At 42.9% G+C, this 18322-nt stretch overlaps 1 protein-coding gene across 1 annotated transcript in view; it reads right to left on the bottom strand.

The window, feature by feature from the left end:
* Positions 1–12448, bottom strand: part of LOC123770527 (uncharacterized) — a 30973-nt gene extending 18525 nt beyond the window's left edge. The window contains exon 1 of the mRNA XM_045762520.2: positions 9784–12448. Within this exon, the coding sequence (XP_045618476.2) occupies positions 9784–12448 (2665 nt within the window). The remainder of the gene's footprint in view (positions 1–9783) is intronic.
* Between the last annotated feature and the right edge of the window lie 5874 nt (positions 12449–18322).

Below are 18322 nucleotides of genomic sequence, written 5' to 3'. Positions count from 1 at the left end.
CCATACTAGGGCCTTTCCGCTTACTCCTGCCTGCCTCTCAAGTTTGTATAGCAGTCTCATGTGCGGTACCGTATCAAAGGCCTTTTGGCAGTCAAGAAATATGCAGTCTGCCCAGCCTTCTCTGTCCTGCCTTATCCTTGTAACTTTATCATAGAATTCTAAAAGGTTTGTTAGGCATGATTTCCCTGTCCAGAACCCATGTTGGTGCTTGTTTACAAACCCAATGCTCTCCAGGTGCTCAACAAGTCTTAGCCTAATTATTCTTTCAAGTATTTTGCAGGGGATGCTTGTCAGTGATACGGGTCTGTAGTTAAGTGCCTCCTCCCTATCACCTTTTTTGAAAATCGGTACGACATTTGCCTCCTTCCAGCAACTGGGCAATTCTCCCGACATAAGTGACTCATTAAAGATCATTGCCAGAGGCACGCTGAGAGCCTGCGCTGCCTCTTTAAGTATCCACGGTGATACTTTGTCTGGTCCAACAGCTTTATTTGCATCCAGTGTTGTCACTGTTTCATTACATCCTCTGCTGTCACCTCTATATCTGATAGTCTTTCATCTTAGGTAATCTCTTCTAACAATGGGAGCTGCTCAGGCTCGGTTGTGAACACTCCATGGAATTTTGCATTCAGTACCTCGCAGATTTCCTTGTCGCTTTCTGTATATGCCCCTTCTGTTTTCCTCAGTCTTGCCACTTGGTCATTTACCGACATCTTCCTTCTTATATGGCTATGTAGTAATTTTGGTTGCTTTTTCGCTTTGACTGCAATATCATTCTCATAATTTCTTTCCGACACTCGTCTTATGTTAATGTAATCATTCCTAGCTCTGTTACATCTAATCCTGTTGTCCTCTGTCCTTTGTCTTCTGTACTTCCTCCACTCCCTCCTGCTTCTCACCTTTGCTTCCTGACACTGTCTATTAAACCATGGGTTATTATATTCCCTCCTGCTTTTTTCCTTTATTGTTGGAATAAATCTAATTTCAGCCTCCTTGCATTTCAATATGACTTGGTTCATCATACCTTGCACTGTTTTTCCTCTAAGTTCTTCCTCCCACTGCACTTCTCCCAGGTAGTCCCTTATCCTTCTGTAGTCCCCTTTTCTGTAATCAAGTCTCCTTTCCCGGACCTCTTGTCCTTTGGTCACAATTTTAAACTCCATCATGTAGTCAAAGACTAGGACACAATGGTCACTAGCTCCTAGTGGTATTTCATGTTCCAACTGCTCGATGTCTTCTACATTCTGAGTGATAATGAGATCTAATAGGCTGGGCGTATCCCCTCCTCTTTCCCTAGTATCTTCTTTCACATGCTGTGTTAGGAAATTCCTGTCAATAACGTCTACCAGCTTCGCTCCCCAGGTCTCCTCCCCGCCATGGGGATTCCTCGTTTCCCAATCTATCTCTCCGTGATTTAGGTCCCCCATGACCAGCAGCTTCGCTCTCATTCTATGCGCTAAAGTTGCTGCCCTCTGCAGTTCATCCATACATGTCTTGTTGCTGTCCTCGTACTCCTGCCTGGGCCTTCTACTGTTTGGTGGGGGATTGTAGAGTATCAAGATTACAATCTTCTTCCCATCCACTGTCAGAGTTCCATGTATGAAGCTTGTGCTTTCATTGGTACCCGGATTTTCCAGCTCATCAAACTTCCATTTCCGCTTTATTAGTAGTGCCACTCCTCCTCCCTGTCTCTGTGTCCTTTCTTTTCTTATCACCTGGTACCCCTCTGGAAAGATTGCATCCGAGATCATGCCATTTATTTTAGTTTGCACTATTGCCACTATGTCTGGGTCTGCCTCACTAACTTTTTCTTTTATCTCTTCTGCTTTATTGGCTACCCCATCAGCATTGGTGTGTGTGTGTGTGTGTGTGTGTGTGTGTGTGTGTGTGTGTGTGTATTCACCAAATTGTGCTTGCGGGGGTTGAGCTTTGGCTCTTTGGGCCCGCCTCTTAACTGTCAATCAACTGGTATACAGATTCCTGAGCCTACTGGGCTCTATCATATCTACATTTAAAACTGCGTATGGAGTCAGCCTCCACCACATCTCTGCCTAATGCATTCCACCTGTTAACTACTCTGACACTGAAAAAGTTCTTTCTATCGTCCCTGTGGCTCATTTGGGTACTCAGTTTCCACCTGTGTCCCCTTGTTCGCATACCGCCAGTGTTGAATAGTTTATCCTTATCTACCCTGTCAATTCCCCTGAGGATTTTGTAGGTAGTGATCATGTCTCCCCTCACTCTTCTGTCTTCCAGTGTCGTAAGGTGCATTTCCCGCAGTCTTTCCTCAACTGTGTGTGTGTGTGTGTGTGTGTGTGTGTGTGTGTGTGTGTGTGTGTGTGTGTGTGTGTGTGTGTGTGTGAGTGTGTGTGTGTACTCACCTAATTGTGCTTGCAGGGGTTGAGCTCTGGCTCTTTGGTCCCGCCTCTCAACCATTAATCAACAGGTGTACAGGTTCCTGAGCCTGATAGGCTCTATCATATCTACGCTTGAAACTGTGTATGGAGTCAGCCTCCACCACATCACTTCCTAATGCATTCCATTTATCAACCACTCTGACACTAAAAAGTTCTTTCTAATATCTCTGTGGCTCATTTGGGCACTCTGTTTCCACCTGTGTACCCTAGTGCGTGTGTCCCTTGTGTTAAATAGCCTGTCTTTATCTACCTTATCAATTCTCTTGAGAATCTTGAATGTGGTGATCATGTCCCCCCTAACTCTTCTGTCTTCCAGCGAAGTGAGGTTTAATTCCCGTAGCCTCTCCTCGTAGCTCATACCTCTCAGTTCGGGTGCTTGTCTTGTGGCAAACCTTTGACTAGGTACGTGTGTGTGTGTGTGTGTGTGTGTGTGTGTGTGTGTGTGTGTGTGTGTGTGTGTGTGTGTGTGTGCGTGTGTGTGTGTGTGTGTGTGTACTCACCTAATTGTGCTTGTGGGCGATGGAGCTCAGGTTCTTTGGTCGGGCCTCTCAACTGTCAATCAACTGATGTACAGATTCCTGAGCCTACTGGGGTCTATCATATCTACATTTGAAACTGTGTATGGAGTCAGCCTCCACCACATCACTGCCTAATGCATTCCATCTGGTAACTAATCTGACACTGAAAAAGTTCTTTGTAACGTCCTTGTGGCTCATTTGGGTACTCGGTTTCCACCTGTGTCCCCTTGTTCGTGTACCACCCGTTTTAAAAAGTTTTTCTTTATCTACCCTGTCAATTCCTTTGATAATTTTGAAGGTAGTGATCATGTCCCCCCCCCCCTACTCTTTTGTCTTCAAGTGTCGTGAGGTGCATTTTTCGCAGCCTTTCTTTGTAACTCATGCCTCTTAGTTCTGGGACTAGCCTAGTGACCTATCTCTGAACTTTTTCATGCTTGGCCTTGTGCTTGACAAGGTACGGGCTCCATGCTGGGGCCCCATACTCCAGGATTGGTCTTACATATGTGGTATTCAAGATTCTGAATGATTCCTTACACAGGTTCCTGAAGGCAGTTCTGATGTTAGCCAGCCTCGCATACGCCGCAGATGTTATTTTTTTGATGTGGGCTTCAGGAGACAGGTTTGGTGTGATATCAACTCCTAGATCCTTCTCTCTGTCCGTTTCATGAAGGACTTCATCTTCCATTCTGTATCCTGTACCTGGCCTCCTGTTTCAACTGCATAGTTTCATTACCTTACATTTACTCGGGTTGAGCTTTAGTAGCCATATGTTGGACCATTCATGCAGTCTGTCTAGGTCATCTTGTAGTCTCATACTGTCTTCCTCCGTCTTAATCCTCCTCATAATTTTTGCATCATCAGCAAACAATAAGAGGAATGATTCTATACCATCTGGAAGATCATTTAGATATATAAGAAACAGTATGGGTCTAGGGACTGAACCCTGCGGTACCCCACTGGTGACATCTCGCTAATATGATACTTCACTCCGCACAGTGACTCGCTATTTTTTGTTACTTAGGTACTCCCTTATCCAATGGAGTACCTTCCCTTTCACTCCTGCCTGCATCTCCAGCTTTCGCACTAGTCTCTGGTGTGGCACTGTGTCAAAGGCTTTCTGGCAATCCAAAAATATGCAGTCTGCCTACCCCTCTCTTTCTTGCCTGATCGTAGAATTCAATTAATCTTCTGAGGCATGACTTGCCATCCCTGAAACCATGTTGGTGGTGTAACACAAAGTTCCTTCGCTCCAGATGTTCGACTAGCTTTTTTCGCACAATTTCCTCCATCAGCATGCATGGTATGCAAGTTAGGGACACTGGCCTGTAGTTCAGTGCCTCCTGTCTATCCCTCTTCTTATATATCGTGACCACGTTTGCCGCCTTCCAAAATTCTGGCAGTTCACCTGTTACCTGTGATTTGTTATACACCATGGAGAGTGGCTGGCACAGTGCTTCTGTGCCTTCCTTTAGTATCCATAGTGATATTTCATCCGGGCCTATAGCCTTTGTCACATCTAACTCTAGCAAGAGCTTTCTTACATCTCCACTGGTAAAAGATGCACAGTGACCACAACACAGAAGGTGCAACATCCGGATCTGCGGGTTGGTACAAGAAATCCACCAACTACGAACCACTTAGTTTGATGAAAAGGAGCAGTAGAGCAACAGAAGTACACTTACATCGCATCAGGCTTGGATACCCATGTGCATGGGAAATAGGCTTACAGGTTCCGGAAGATGAGAGGAAATGTCAGCACTGTGGAAAAATGCCTGACAGAACACTGGAACATTATCTAACACAGTGCACAGTTACAAACCCATTAAGATTTCAACTAAGATACAACAGAGCAGATATTGTTAAACACATATGGCAAAATCTTACTGAAGCGACCATACGAGTAATAAATACTCATTTTCTGCCCAAGTGAAACAGAAACAAGCAACACTTAGTGGGTCAGCCGAAGGCTCAGGGCCACCGCAGGAATATCCCTGCAAAAAAAAAAAATCAACTGGTAATCTCAAATTCCTCTAGTGGTACCTGGTTAATTATTCCTTCTCTTATCTCTAGAACTTCTCCTTGCTCTAATGTGAAGACTTCCTGGAATTTCATATTGAGTTCCTCGCACATTTCTTTGTCATTTGTAGTGAATCTGTCTGCCCCTATCCTCAGTTTCATTACCTGTTCCTTCACTGTCGTCTTTCTCCTGATGTGGCTGTGCAGCAATTTGGGTTGAGTCTTAGCCTTGCTTGCTATATCATTTTCATATTGCCCTTCTACCTCTGTTCTCACACTGATGTATTCATTCCTGGCTCTCTGGTAACCTTCTCTGCTCTCAAGTGTCCTGTTATTTCTATAGTTTCTCCATGCTCTTTTACTTTGTTGCTTCGCTTGCTTACATCTCTGATTAAACCATAGGTTCCTCATCTGCATTTCAGTTTTTACCTTTTGGGCCAGGATAAACTTTTCTGCTGCCTTCTTGCACTTCTGTGTGATGTATTCCATCATGTCTTGGGCTGTCTTTTCCCTTAGCTCTGCTTCCCATGTTACATCCGTTAGGAATTTTCTTATCTCCTCATAATTTCCCTAACGGAACGCTAACCTTTTGCTTTCAGTTTCCTTTCTTGAGTACTTTAGCCCTTCTTCGACCAGATACTCAAACGTCAGTACACTGTGATCGCTCGTTCCTACTGGGGCCTCGAAGTCAACTTCCCTTATGTCGGAGTCATTCAGAGTGAAGACTAGGTCAAGTCTCGCTGATTCATCTTTTACCCTCATCCTAGTGGGTTCCCTGGCATGTTGGCTTAGAAAGTTTCTTGTCGCCACCTCCACTAGTTTGGCTCTCCATGTAACCTCTCCTCCGTGCAGTTCCTTGTTCTCCCAGTCTATCCTTCTGTGACTGAAGTCCCTCATGATGAGCAGATGGAATCGATTTCTACAGACAACAGAGGCTACCCTCTCAATTATAGTGTTAACTGCCATGTTGTCTCTGTCATACTCTTGCCTGGGTCTTCTGTCATTTGGTGGAGGGTTATATATCACCGCTACTACTACTCTAGGTCCTCTCATCGTCATGGTGCCGGTTATGTAGTCTCTAAACCCTTCACAGCCTGGGATAACCATCTCCTTGAAACTCCATTCCTTTCTCATGAGTATGGCCACTCTGCCTCTTCCCTTCCCTCCCTCCCTCCCTATCTTTCCTTCTTACAGTGTAATCCTTGAGAAACACCGCATTTGTTATGATTCCTGAAAGTTTTGTTTCTGTGATTCCAATTACATCTGGGTTTACTTCTTGTGCTCTTTCCCTAAATTCACTCGCATTTCTTGTACTCCCATCTATGTTCGTGTACATCACCTTGAAGCTGACTCTTTTCTGTCCATCCCCTTTTTCTGTTGCTTCCACTGGAGTAGGTCAATGATACAAGATTTACCCAAAGAGAGTCACCACCTTCTCTTGGGTTGTAAGCAGTTTTTCCCTCATGAATATGCCACAAAAATCGCCCGCTTCAATGATGCAACACTCCCCCCTATTGAAATGTTTTACAGTTCCCTGAACAAATCATTCATCAGTTTGGAAGAATATAGACATTCTAAATTAGTATGGGAGACAACAGCATGTAGGACATTAAAGGACTATGTCCTTGTTTATTTAAGGTGTGACGTTGGTTTATGATACGTATTTGAATATAAATTAATTTGTGCTTAAATACTCATTACTTGTATGTATACGTTCATTGCTTATGTGCTTATATATTTCATTACATGTATGTGCTTATATATTCATTACTTGTATGTGATTACATGTGCTTATATATTTCACTACTTGTATGTGCTTATATATATAATATTTTGAAATAATCCACAAATGAACCAACCGTGGGAACGGTTATTTTTTTGTGCAAGCTTGTAGCTGAACTGTGAGAAAAAAGTCACCCTTTTAATGCTCGTCCAGAGGAAACACTGTGGGAAACTGTTTTAGTTGATCCATTAGATGGCAAGTCCCCATGAGAACACTTACTTCCTGGTGTGTTGCCAGGGCAACATTCGATTCTTTAATTTTATAAATAAATATAACTGCATTTATAATTAAGTACATTATCTCTGTGCATGCATGTAAATGTGATCATTCTGTAAATCAGCTTAAGATTACTTTATTCCCATTATATTGCTCCATTTAAGTAAAATAAAAAAATGTATAAATGGTGGCAGTTCATGTCAGGGGCGGAGGCAGTGAGTGACTCAGGCATTGAAATTTCAGTTAGTATTACTAGAGCGCTCGGATGGATCGCTAGTGAAAGTCAAGTCTGGTACCCTTTTGTTTCTGCTTGTATATATATTTGTTGGAGACATTTTAAGTTATATTGATTTATATGTGATTTTGCCTATCTGTTGTTTGATCTATATATATACTGAACCATATCGGGAATAGTATTGTTAATATACCGTTAAGTTAAATTGGTCCTTATTGATTCCTAAGGGTGATTAGTTTTAATTATGACTTGTACCAACTATAGGGTTACACTGGTGACCTATTCTAGATTACAGCAATTAGTCATGTCCCTAGACTACTAGTTTCTTGCTGCTGTTCAAAGTCACGAGCCATAACATACAGTTGGTAACAGTTTACTGGCTGACATTTTTACCCACCACAGGGTAATTCTAAATGACATCTATTCATTAGAATTGACTCATTATTGCAGCCTTCCGGACTACTCCTACGACAGCTTCTTATTGAAAAGCAGCAAAATATCGTTGTAGTTAAGTGCAGATGTCACGTTACACAGTCTCGTGTCACAAAACATACGAGGGGTTTTTACAACCGCAGTTAAGAGTTACGTCAGAGCTAACAATCTCTATGTCAACCCATCTTTTAACCCTCAGGAGGAATGATCTTCCTTTTTACTTTATTTAGATTTCAACTCCCTTGATGAGAGTTGTATGACTAAGAAATTGCCCTATGGGGTGCTAAGGAGACTATCGTCTAATGAGATGAACTCCTTTATTAGTGAAGGGAAGATAATGAAGGAACCACCTGTCTCATCTAACAAAGGTTACTGGCTCTTAATTGACACCAAACACAAATGACCTGAAATAGCTAGATTAACAGACGATCTGCCCCTATGCTTACACCATAAGGAAATAGATATGGAGGATATCTCACCATTTAGTATAGAACTTCTAAAAAAAAAATACAAAACTTCCCAAAAAAATATTGAATTGGTTGGTGATCATCTAAAAAAAAAACGTTTTCATATCGCTACACCTTTTACAGCTATTTATTGAGATAGGTCTTGAAGTAGAGACTGTACACAGCATTTATGAGTTCCACCAGACAGATTTTATGGCAGAATTTGTTAACACCAATGTTAACAACAGAAATGCCTCCACTAGCCAAGATAGAAAAACACTATTTAAACTTTTAACAAATAGTGTTTTTGGTAAAACACTACTGAAACCACCCCGTTATGAGATTGACACCAATCTAGTGACTTCTGTCAAGGTCTTTTTACGGGAGGTTAAGCATCCACGCTCTAAAACGTATGGTACTTTTAGGTGATCATAATTTATTGCCCGTCAGTTCCAGACCATTCATTAAAATTACACATCCTAATTACATTGGCTTCCAGATTCTTGAGCTAGCAAAATACAGTTTGTACCATTTTTGATAAATGGTATTTTAGAAGTACTATACAGATTGGGTGCAATTAGTATGGATTATGGATTATTTCATATCACTAAGATGTCTCAAGACCAATATATTGTGTACATATCAGGAGGTTCTGACGTGTCATCTTTTATTATATCATGAATACTTCTGGATCATGAGTCAGTGAATGGCATCTGTATCAATGGTCAAGGTCACAGTCAAGGTCATGTGTATCAATGGTCAAGGTCACAGTCAAGATCATCTGGACTAAGGATCAAGGTCACAGTGATAGATGGGTCACCTGAATTAAGGATGAAAGTTACGGAAGATTTAATGAACCAAGGATCAAGGTCACAGCAAAAGGTCATCTTGAACAGGAATTAGGTTACAGTGAAAGGTCATCTTGAACAGGTATTAGGTCACAGTGAATGGTCATCTTAAACAGGAATTAGGTCACAGTGAAAAGTCATCTTGAACAGGAATTAGGTCGCAGCGAAAGGTCATCTTGAACAGGAATTAGGTCACAGTGAAAGGTCATCCTGATAAGGAATTAGGTCACAGTGAAAGAAGATCTGTACCACGAGTCAAAGTCAAAGTGGTAAGTCATCTGAACCAAAAGTATGGCGTCGCTAAATACTTCATGAAATTATTTATGCACAAGAATATATACAGCAGCGGAATGTTTCGAAATTTTATTGTTCATAAAGTAGTCGCCCTTAATAAGTCTATATTTGTAATCAAAGTTGAAGGTTTGTCATCCTTAAGGTGATTATTTTTGTAAACAATGTAGGGGGGTTTGTCGCTCGCAAGGTGACTATATTTGCTAACAATGAAGAGGTTTATCGCCCGTTCGGGAACTATATTTGTAAGCAATGTAGAGGGTTTGTCAACGTTAAAGTGACTATATTTGTAAACAATATAAGGGACTTGTTATCCATAAAGTGACTATATTTGTAAACAACATAAGGTGTTTGTCGTCCATAAGGTGACTACATTTTTGTAAACAATATAAGGTGTTGACCTCCTCATGGTGACAATATTTTTGTTAACAATATAAGGTGTTTGTCGCCCATAAGGTGACTATATTTGTAAACAATGTAAGTCTAAATTACTACATTAAATTTGCTGAACGAAGCCCATTACTTGGTTTTGCTATTAAAAAAACACTCATAAAATTATGGTGGAAAAAATGAATATTTACCAAGATCATACAGGAGAGGAAGATGAGGCAGGTGACGGAAGAGGACGGGCAGTTGGACGGGCAGTTGCTGTAGTGTGAGGCACAGGCGGAGGGTCGTGAGGGTGGGAGGCAGGAGGGGTATGGCTGCCTCAGACAAGCCACCATTAAACCCCTCTAAGGTACACTTACTGCCGGGGGCTGTCAGTCTCTCCAAACATTGTTTTAATTTATCAATATTTCGGTCTTTGCTGTATAAACTATTGCCAAGACCTAAGGATATGGTTACCTCCATTTCTGCTAGCACAGACAGTTTAGACAGGCACTGGTTTGGTGGTGATCTATGGTCTATGTTCAGTGAGATTTTCTCAGGCGTCACCTTCTTAAGAACAAGCGGCAGGACAACACACGAGTCAACACTCTCTATTGTCCACTCTTGTTCTGTACGCAGCTTCTCACACACGGCTTGGATGACGTGCTCACTCCCGCGGGACTCTGCTACATGTTTCAACAGCTCGTCAGTCTCATGTGTAACCATCTCGCACAGGTCAATTACGTGAGTAATGAACTTGTGCTCTACTCCCCGGGCACACAGCACCCCGGTAGTGCTGACTAAAATGTTCTGCCATCTGGGGCGCTCCTTAAACTCTTGTTGCACGTCGCTAATATCAAACTTTGACCCTTTCAGGTGATCTCCCAAGGAGCGTTTTTCCTTACGTACAACATCCACCAAGAGGTCAATGATTATAGAGCTTTTCCCTGACACACGGTGTGATGCTGGATCACCTTGGTCTTGCTCAGCCCTCAACAAGAGAGCGACCAGCCCCCTGCTGGCACAATACTCCTGGTACCTGGCGTGAAAATAGCCAAACACCCACACCACACTGAGGCCCCGACGGTAGCTGGTTCTTGTGAAATAGTTGGACAAGACCTCCTCCTGCGGCAGTCCCAGAGTGTCACACTTCTCCCTAATCTCCGCTTCCGTCTCCGGCCAAAGGTCGTACTCCTTCCTCTGGATCCCTCTTAAACTAATCTCTTCTAAGAACCTCAAAATCTTTTTCACATTTTCGTCAAATTTTCCTTTGGGTTCGGTCACGTGTTTGTCTGTGAGTCTGGACACTAATTTGTTGGTTATGAAGTCATGAATCTTCTCGTAGACTTGAGTGTTTGTGGTGAGATTGTTAAATTCTTCTGGAGCCTCGACACACAGCAGCGCCAACAAGGTCAAGGTGAGTGGAGTGTTGAGGTACTCACCCAGGAACTGACTCATCTGCTCCAGCCGCTGGGTAAACCTCCTTGTGATGACACTCCGTTGGCACTCTTCCTCCACCAGCACCTTGATGGTTCTCTCGGCGAACTCCACGCGACGTTCTGGAGTGATGCCCAAGACGAGGATGTTGCAGCGAGGTCTGGTGTGTGGGACGAGCTGTGACAGTTGTTGGTCCCACCCCGGCCGTGTGGTTATCACCAACCTCACATCCTTGCCAGGCAGTTGCAACAGCTCCTTCACCAGCCTTCCTGAATGGTTGTTGACCTCGTCGTAGCCGTCAATCAGGACTAATATATTTAAGCTCAAGATTATCTCCCTAAACAGCTGGAAGTCGACACCAGAATCACTAAGTGTTTGAGGCAGCAACTGGCGGAGGAGATCATCGAAGGTATTTAGATGTGTGTCCCTGCACTGTACATAGAAAACGAGGTCCACAGTGCCCAGGTGACGTATGGCAGCAGGGTCCTCTACCCACTTCTCGAGGATGAGCTTGAGTAAAGTTGTCTTGCCCATACCACCTTCCCCCGTCAGGAGGACACACTGAGGGACTCTTCCGTCCTCTCGTCTCATACTCAAGATGTCTTCATAGTTTATATCCTGACCCTTGGCAGCGTGGGAGGGTCTTGCCCCTATGACGGGGTCTTCAAGGAGTCGCAGTCGTGTAAAAGCAAGACTTGGGTTGTAGTTAATGTTGAGGAGGAGCCAGGGTGCGGGAACAATCTGGTACAGCAGTTTATACCCGTCAGTTAACTCTTGCTTGCTCATCTGCTTAACTTCTTCTGTGATGTGGCTTCTGAACATCTTAATCTCCTGGCGGAGCTGAAGCAAGTACGCCACATCTGAGGGATCCAACGGCTCTCTGACCTTCGCTAGCAGACCACCAATATACTTGGTGACATCTCTGGTCACGTGGTCCACATCCTGGCTGTATGTCCTACACCGGACGCCGGCCTCAGCCAGCATCTTGGACAATAAGTCACTGATCTCCGTCAGTGTTGACGTAAGATCTTGCACTGACATTCCCACATTATCATGGGCTAACGTGTTTCGGTGTTGCTTTAGGCTGTAAATGAGGTGTTCAAGTGATGGTCCCTGAGGCCCTGGAGTGGTCCACGTGGGGTCATTCATCTCAGCCAGACCACACACACGTTGCAGGAGTTTATACAACAGGGTGATGTCAAAAGTAGCCGCGCTAGAGGAAGCTTTCAGTTTATCCCTCTGGTGATCATCGAAGACACGCCTGTACTGAGCATTGGTGTACCCCAAGTCCTGAGTGAGGTAAGTCACTACTGGGAAGGTGCCCCGGTACGACCACATAAACACACTTGCTAGCGCGTCTCGTCCTGCCTTAGTCACAGCCAGTCCATACCGCAGTCTGTTCACATCTTCCGGTTGGATAACAGGACTCGAGGCCGCCATATTGGGCCGTATGATTCTCACCTCACACAACTGTTGTCAAGTTTCACACAAGCAGTAAATGTCCCACGCTGGTTTTGTTATTATATTATGTTTAAAAACATAACATTGTTTCTCACTGTCGGAGACGGGCAGCTTGTTAGGCTTATGTAGGCCTTCCTAAGCCAACGACAGACCTTCCTCAGGATGCATCCCTCAACAGTTGACTAATTTCCAGGTAAATATTTACTGCTAGGTGAACAGAGGTATCAGGTGGCTGAGCATCTTAAACTGCCAGGGAATTTTACTCGGATCTAATCGGTAATGATCCGACTGCATTAACCACAATACAGTCACTTAATTGACCAAATATATAAGTGATTTCCAAATAAACCAAATTTTACAAAATGTGTTCACATGTTAATGCAATATTCGGTTCCAGCTTTATTTGTCATTTTCAATTTGTTCTTTAACTAGTTAATTTCTTCTGTCTTTATACTCTTCAGATTTCTGTCATCTGGAAGAACAATTTAACGTTATTAAAACAAGATGTTAGTGTTAAACATTGGGCCATAAATAAATTTTTGAGGTCACTAAAGCAAATAAAATTTCCAAAGTCTGCCTCCTGCATTTTGTTTTATTTTAAAACTTAAAACTTGTCAATATTTTTACCTAACTCCTGTGATCATTGTGGTGTTGGCTTCTGGTTTAGGTAGAGTAATGGTGCTCATTTTCTCACACAGAAATATACGGTGTAGCATTTAGTAATGTTATTCTCTGCCTTTATCTTGCTCTTGTAAGGACCTATTTAGATTATGCAGTTAAGTTTGGTCAACATACAATATACTGGACATAATTTAACTTGAACCCGTAAAGAGAAGAATGACAAAGTTGATCTCTAGAATTAGAAATTTCCCTTATTAAGAGAGATTAAGGAAGATATGTTTACACATTCTTCAAAAAGTATAGATAACATGATTGATGCATTCATAAGAATGAAAAGTTATATCAAAGGTAATATTGATAAGTTGTTACCTATAACACAAAATGGAACAAGAAACGATAAATCTGTATAAATACCAATTAATGCCTGTCTCTCTGTCAGTGCGATGTAGAAGACTAGACCCAGGGAGCTAGCCTAACTAATTCCTAACAGCAATTCCTGCTGGGTATGTGCCCAACAGGGGGTGGCATATATGTAGCGTGAACTACCTTACACAATGGCAAAGTTAGCCCAACGACGAACTTTGCTATACCATATTAACTGGGTTTTGAAATATAAATTTATTTTCTTGTTAGGGTTCCCATCTGAGCTTCTGGGTCGATCGCCCTCTCCCCCTCCGCTCTCTTGTGGACAATATTCACAGTACAATGTAAACAACTTACATGGAGTTTTCAACAAGTAAACTTTTGTCCCCTGAGCGTCTCTCATAAGAGCAACGATGGAGGGCCGCCTAGAGGCACATAAAAGGGCAACCAAGAGGCATATAAAGGGGCCGCCTAGAAGCACCTAAAGAGGCCGACTATAGGCACATAAAGAACCAGCTAGAGGCACATAAAGAGCCGCCTAGAGGAACATAAAGTGGCCACCAAGAGGCAAATAAAAGGGCCGCCTAAAGGCACATAAAGGGGCCGCCCAGAGGCACATAGAGGGGCCACCTAGAGGCGCATAAAGAGGCCGCCTAACGGCGCATAATTGGACCACCAAGAGGCACATAAAGGGGCCGCCTAAAGGCATATCAAAGGGCCGCCTAGAGGTACATAAAGGGCCGCCAAGAGGTACATAAATGCCGCCTAGAGGTACATAAAGGGCCGCTTAGAGGTACATAAAGGGCTGCCTAGAGGTACATAAAGGCCGCCTAGAGGTACATAATGGGCCGCCTAGAGGTACATAAATGCCGCCTAGAGGCACATAAAGAGCCCCTCTAGAGGTTATCTTGAGATGTTATCTTGAGATGATTTCGGGGCATTTTTAGTGTCCCCGCGGCCCGGTCCTCGACCAGGCCTCCACCCCCAGGAAGCAGCCCGTGACAGCTGACATACTCCCAGGTACCTATTTATTGCTAGGTAACAGGGGCATTCAGGGTGAAAGAAACTTTGCCCATTTGTTTCTACCTCGTGCGGGAATCGAACCCGCGCCACAGAATTACGAGTCCTGCGCGCTATCCACCAGGCTACGAAGCCCCAGGTGGAGGTGCATAAAGGGCCGCCTAGAGTTGCATAGATGAGCCGCTTAGAGGTACATAAAGGGCCGCCTAGAGTTGCATAGATGAGCCGCTTAGAGGTACATAAAGGGCCGCCTAGAGTTGCATAGATGAGCCGCTTAGAGGTACATAAAGGGCCGCCTAGAGGCACATAAAGGGCGGCCTAGAGGTGCATAAAGGGGCCGCCTAGAAGTACATAAAGGGCTGCCTAGAGGTGCATAAAGGGGCCACTTAGAGGTACATAAAGAACCGCCTAGAGGTACATAAAGAGCTGCCTAGCGGTACATAAAGGGCCGCCTAGAGGCACATAAAGGGCCGCCTAGAGGCACATAAAGAGCTGCCTAGAGGTACATAAAGGACCGCCTAGAGGTACATAAAGGGGCCGCCAAGAGGTAAATAGAGCGCAGTCTAAAGGTACTTAATGGGCCGCCTAGAAGTACATAAAGGACCGCTTTGAGGTACAAAAAGAGACCGCCACGAGGTACATAAGGGCCGCCTAGAGGTACATAAAGGGCCGCCTATAGGTACATAAAGGGCCGCCTAGAGGTATATAAAGGGGCTTCCCAGAGGTACATAAAGGAGCCGTATGGAGACACATAGAGGGGAATCCTAGAGACACATAAAAGGCCGCCTAATGGCACATAAAGGGGCCGCCTTGAGGCACATAAAGGGGCCGCCTAGAGGCACATAAAGGGCCGCCTAGAGGCACGTAAAAAGGCCGGCTAGAAGTACATAAAGGGCCGCCAAGAGGTACATAAAGGGACCACCTAGAGGCACAGAAAGGGCCGCCTAGAGGTACATAAAGGGGCGCCTTGAGGTACATAAAGGGGCCGCTTAGAAGTATATAAAGGGCCGAATATAGGTACATAAAGGATAGCCTAGAGGTACATAAAGGGCCGCCTAGAGGCACATAAAAGGGTCGCCTAGAGGTACATAAAGGGGCCGCTTAGAAGTATATAAAGGGCCGAATATAGGTACATAAAGGGCTGCCTAGAAGTGCATAAAGGGCCGCCTAGAGGCACATAAAGGCCCAACTAGAGGTGCATAAAGGGCCGCCTAGAGGTATACAAAGGGCCGCCTAGAGGCACACAAAGGGCCGCCTAGAGGTACTTAAAGGGCCGCCTAGAGGCACATTAAGGGCCCCCTAGAGGCACATTAAGGGCAGCGTAGAGGTGCATAAAGGGCCGCCTAGAGGCACATAAAGGGTCACCTAGAAGCACATAAAGGGTCGCTTAGAGGCACAAAAATGAGCCGCCTAGAGGCACATAAAGGGCCGCCTAGAGGCACATAAAGGGCCGCCTAGAGGCACATAAAGGGCCGCCTAGAGGCACATAAAGGGGCCGCCTAGAGGCACATAAAGATGCCGCCAGTAGAAGGGATGACACGCCACAGAACATTTTTTTTTCTGGGGAAAAAAATCACGTGTAGCGCTTGGGGGTTTTGAGGTCAAATATCATGTGTAGCGCTTGGGGGTTTTGAGGTCAAATATCATGTGTAGCGCTTGTGGGTTTTGAGGTCTAAAATCACGTGTAGCGCTTGGGGGGTTTCAGGTGAATTTGGGGAGTCACAGATTTGGGATTAAGGATTTCTTATGAGTGAGTAATTTCTGAGATTATAGAAGTTTGTTAAGGTTTCTTTTGATAAAAATAAGTTCATACGAGTTTGTTAAAGTTCTTATGGGAGAAATTCAAATATCACGTGTTGCGCTTTAGGGTTTCTTGGTGAATTTGGGCAGTCACAGATTTGGAATTATGGAATTCTTATGAGGAAAATAATTTCTGAGATTTTAGAGGTTTGTTAAGCGTTCTTATGAGGAAAATAATGTATTACGAGTTTGTTAAGAGTTCATATGGGAGAATTTTTTTCAGAGTTCCTACCGATAATAAACAGATATTTAGGCTGTATATGTTTAAGTTGGATTCTTACTTAGAAACTAGTATATTGCTATATAACTAAATCATTTCACTGCCCCCTGCATCTCCTGCTCGTACATCACTCCCCCCCCCCCTTACCTCGCAATCTGTGGCCCACCTGTATTTACCTTATGGTCCCAGTCAGATGCGGCCATCAGGTTAGCTCTTGTCTTATCTTATCTTCTCCATAATATCTGGACCGTCCTTCTCTCTCTTTCTCTCTCTCTTCCTATTTCCTTACAGCTATTTTCAGTTTCAAATAATCATAGAAGTTTATTTATATGTTTATGACCGAATTTGTAAAAAGACCATTTTCAGAGAATATTGTCTTAGATGTTTTGTGAAGGAAAACAGACAACTTAGCCATAACATTTAGTTTTATATTCATTTACTGCTATTTCACCTGTAAAGACCATAATTGAACAGAGCCCAGTTATAGACAGAATTTCGTCAGAGTCCATTTTATACCTAAAAATATACAAGGGAGAAACAAAACTACATCTGAAAGGTTATGAAAAGGATAATATATTCAACAAATACGTCAAAACACAATAAACTACATCTGAAAGGTTAGGTTAAAGGGGTTGGGGAATAAGAACATATGATAGAACCTACTAAATACACTAAGATTACAAGAGGTTAGGTTAAGGGGTTGGGGAATAAGAATAAATGATAACAAACATAATAAATACAACTTATGAGCATCTTGATGAACTTTAACAAATAACCCTTGAGCTGCAAAAATGACCATTGAGAAATTAGCCCTTGAAACGAGTAAATTCCCTTATATAACAAAAATCCTTTGAAATGGTTAAACACCCATTCTTAAACAAATAACACTTGAAATGCAAAAATGTCCATTTGAGAAATTAACCCTTGAAATGAGTAAATGAATATGAGACAATGATTGACGAAACACAAAAGACAAGCAGGAATAATTATGTAAGTTAGATCATGCCTGGTTGGACTAGATAAGTTAGGATACATCAGTTTGGGAATGTAAGATTAAGTTAGGTAAAGCAAGTTAGGATAGGTAAGATAAGTTATGTAAGTTAGGTTAAGCAGGTTAAGTTAGGTAAGGTAGGTTAAGCAGGATAAGTTAGGTTAAGTTAGGTAAGGTAAGGTAAGTTAGGATAGGTAAAGCTAGGTTATGCAGGTTAAGTTAGGTAAGATAGGTAAGGTAAGTTAAGTTAGGATAGTAAAGTTGGGTTAAGCAGGCTAAGTTAGGTAATGTAGGTAAGTTAGGTTAGGTTAGGTAAGATAGGTAAGGTAAGGTAAGTTATGTTAGGATAGGTAAAGTTAGGTTATGCAGGTTAAGTTAGGTAATGTAGGTAAGTTAGGTTAAGTTAGGTAAGTTAGGTAAGATAGGCAATGTAAGTTAGGTAAGGTAAGTTAAGTTAGGATAGGTAAGGTAAGTTAAGTTAGGATAGGTAAGGTAAGTTAAGTTAGGATAGGTAAAGTTAAGTTATGCAGGTTAAGTTAGGTAAGATAGGTAAGGTAAGGTAAGTTAGGTTAAGCAGGTTAAGTTATGCAGGTTAAGTTAGGTAAGTTAGGTAAGATATGTAAGGTAAGGTAAGTTAAGTTAGGATAAGTAAAGTTAGGTTATGCAGGTTAAGTTAGGTAAGATAGGCAATGTAAGTTAGGTAAGGTAAGTTAAGTTGGGATAGGTAAGGTAAGTTAAGTTAGGAAAGGTAAAGTTAAGTTATGCAGGTTAAGTTAGGTAAGATAGGTAAGGTAAGGTAAGTAAAGTTAGGTTAAGTTAGGTAAGATAGGTAAAGGTA

Source organism: Procambarus clarkii, chromosome 46, assembly GCF_040958095.1.
Source record: "Procambarus clarkii isolate CNS0578487 chromosome 46, FALCON_Pclarkii_2.0, whole genome shotgun sequence".
Lineage (NCBI taxonomy): Eukaryota > Metazoa > Arthropoda > Malacostraca > Decapoda > Cambaridae > Procambarus > Procambarus clarkii.
Note: the sequence above shows the minus strand (reverse complement) of the source record. Positions and strands in the feature narration are given on the sequence as shown.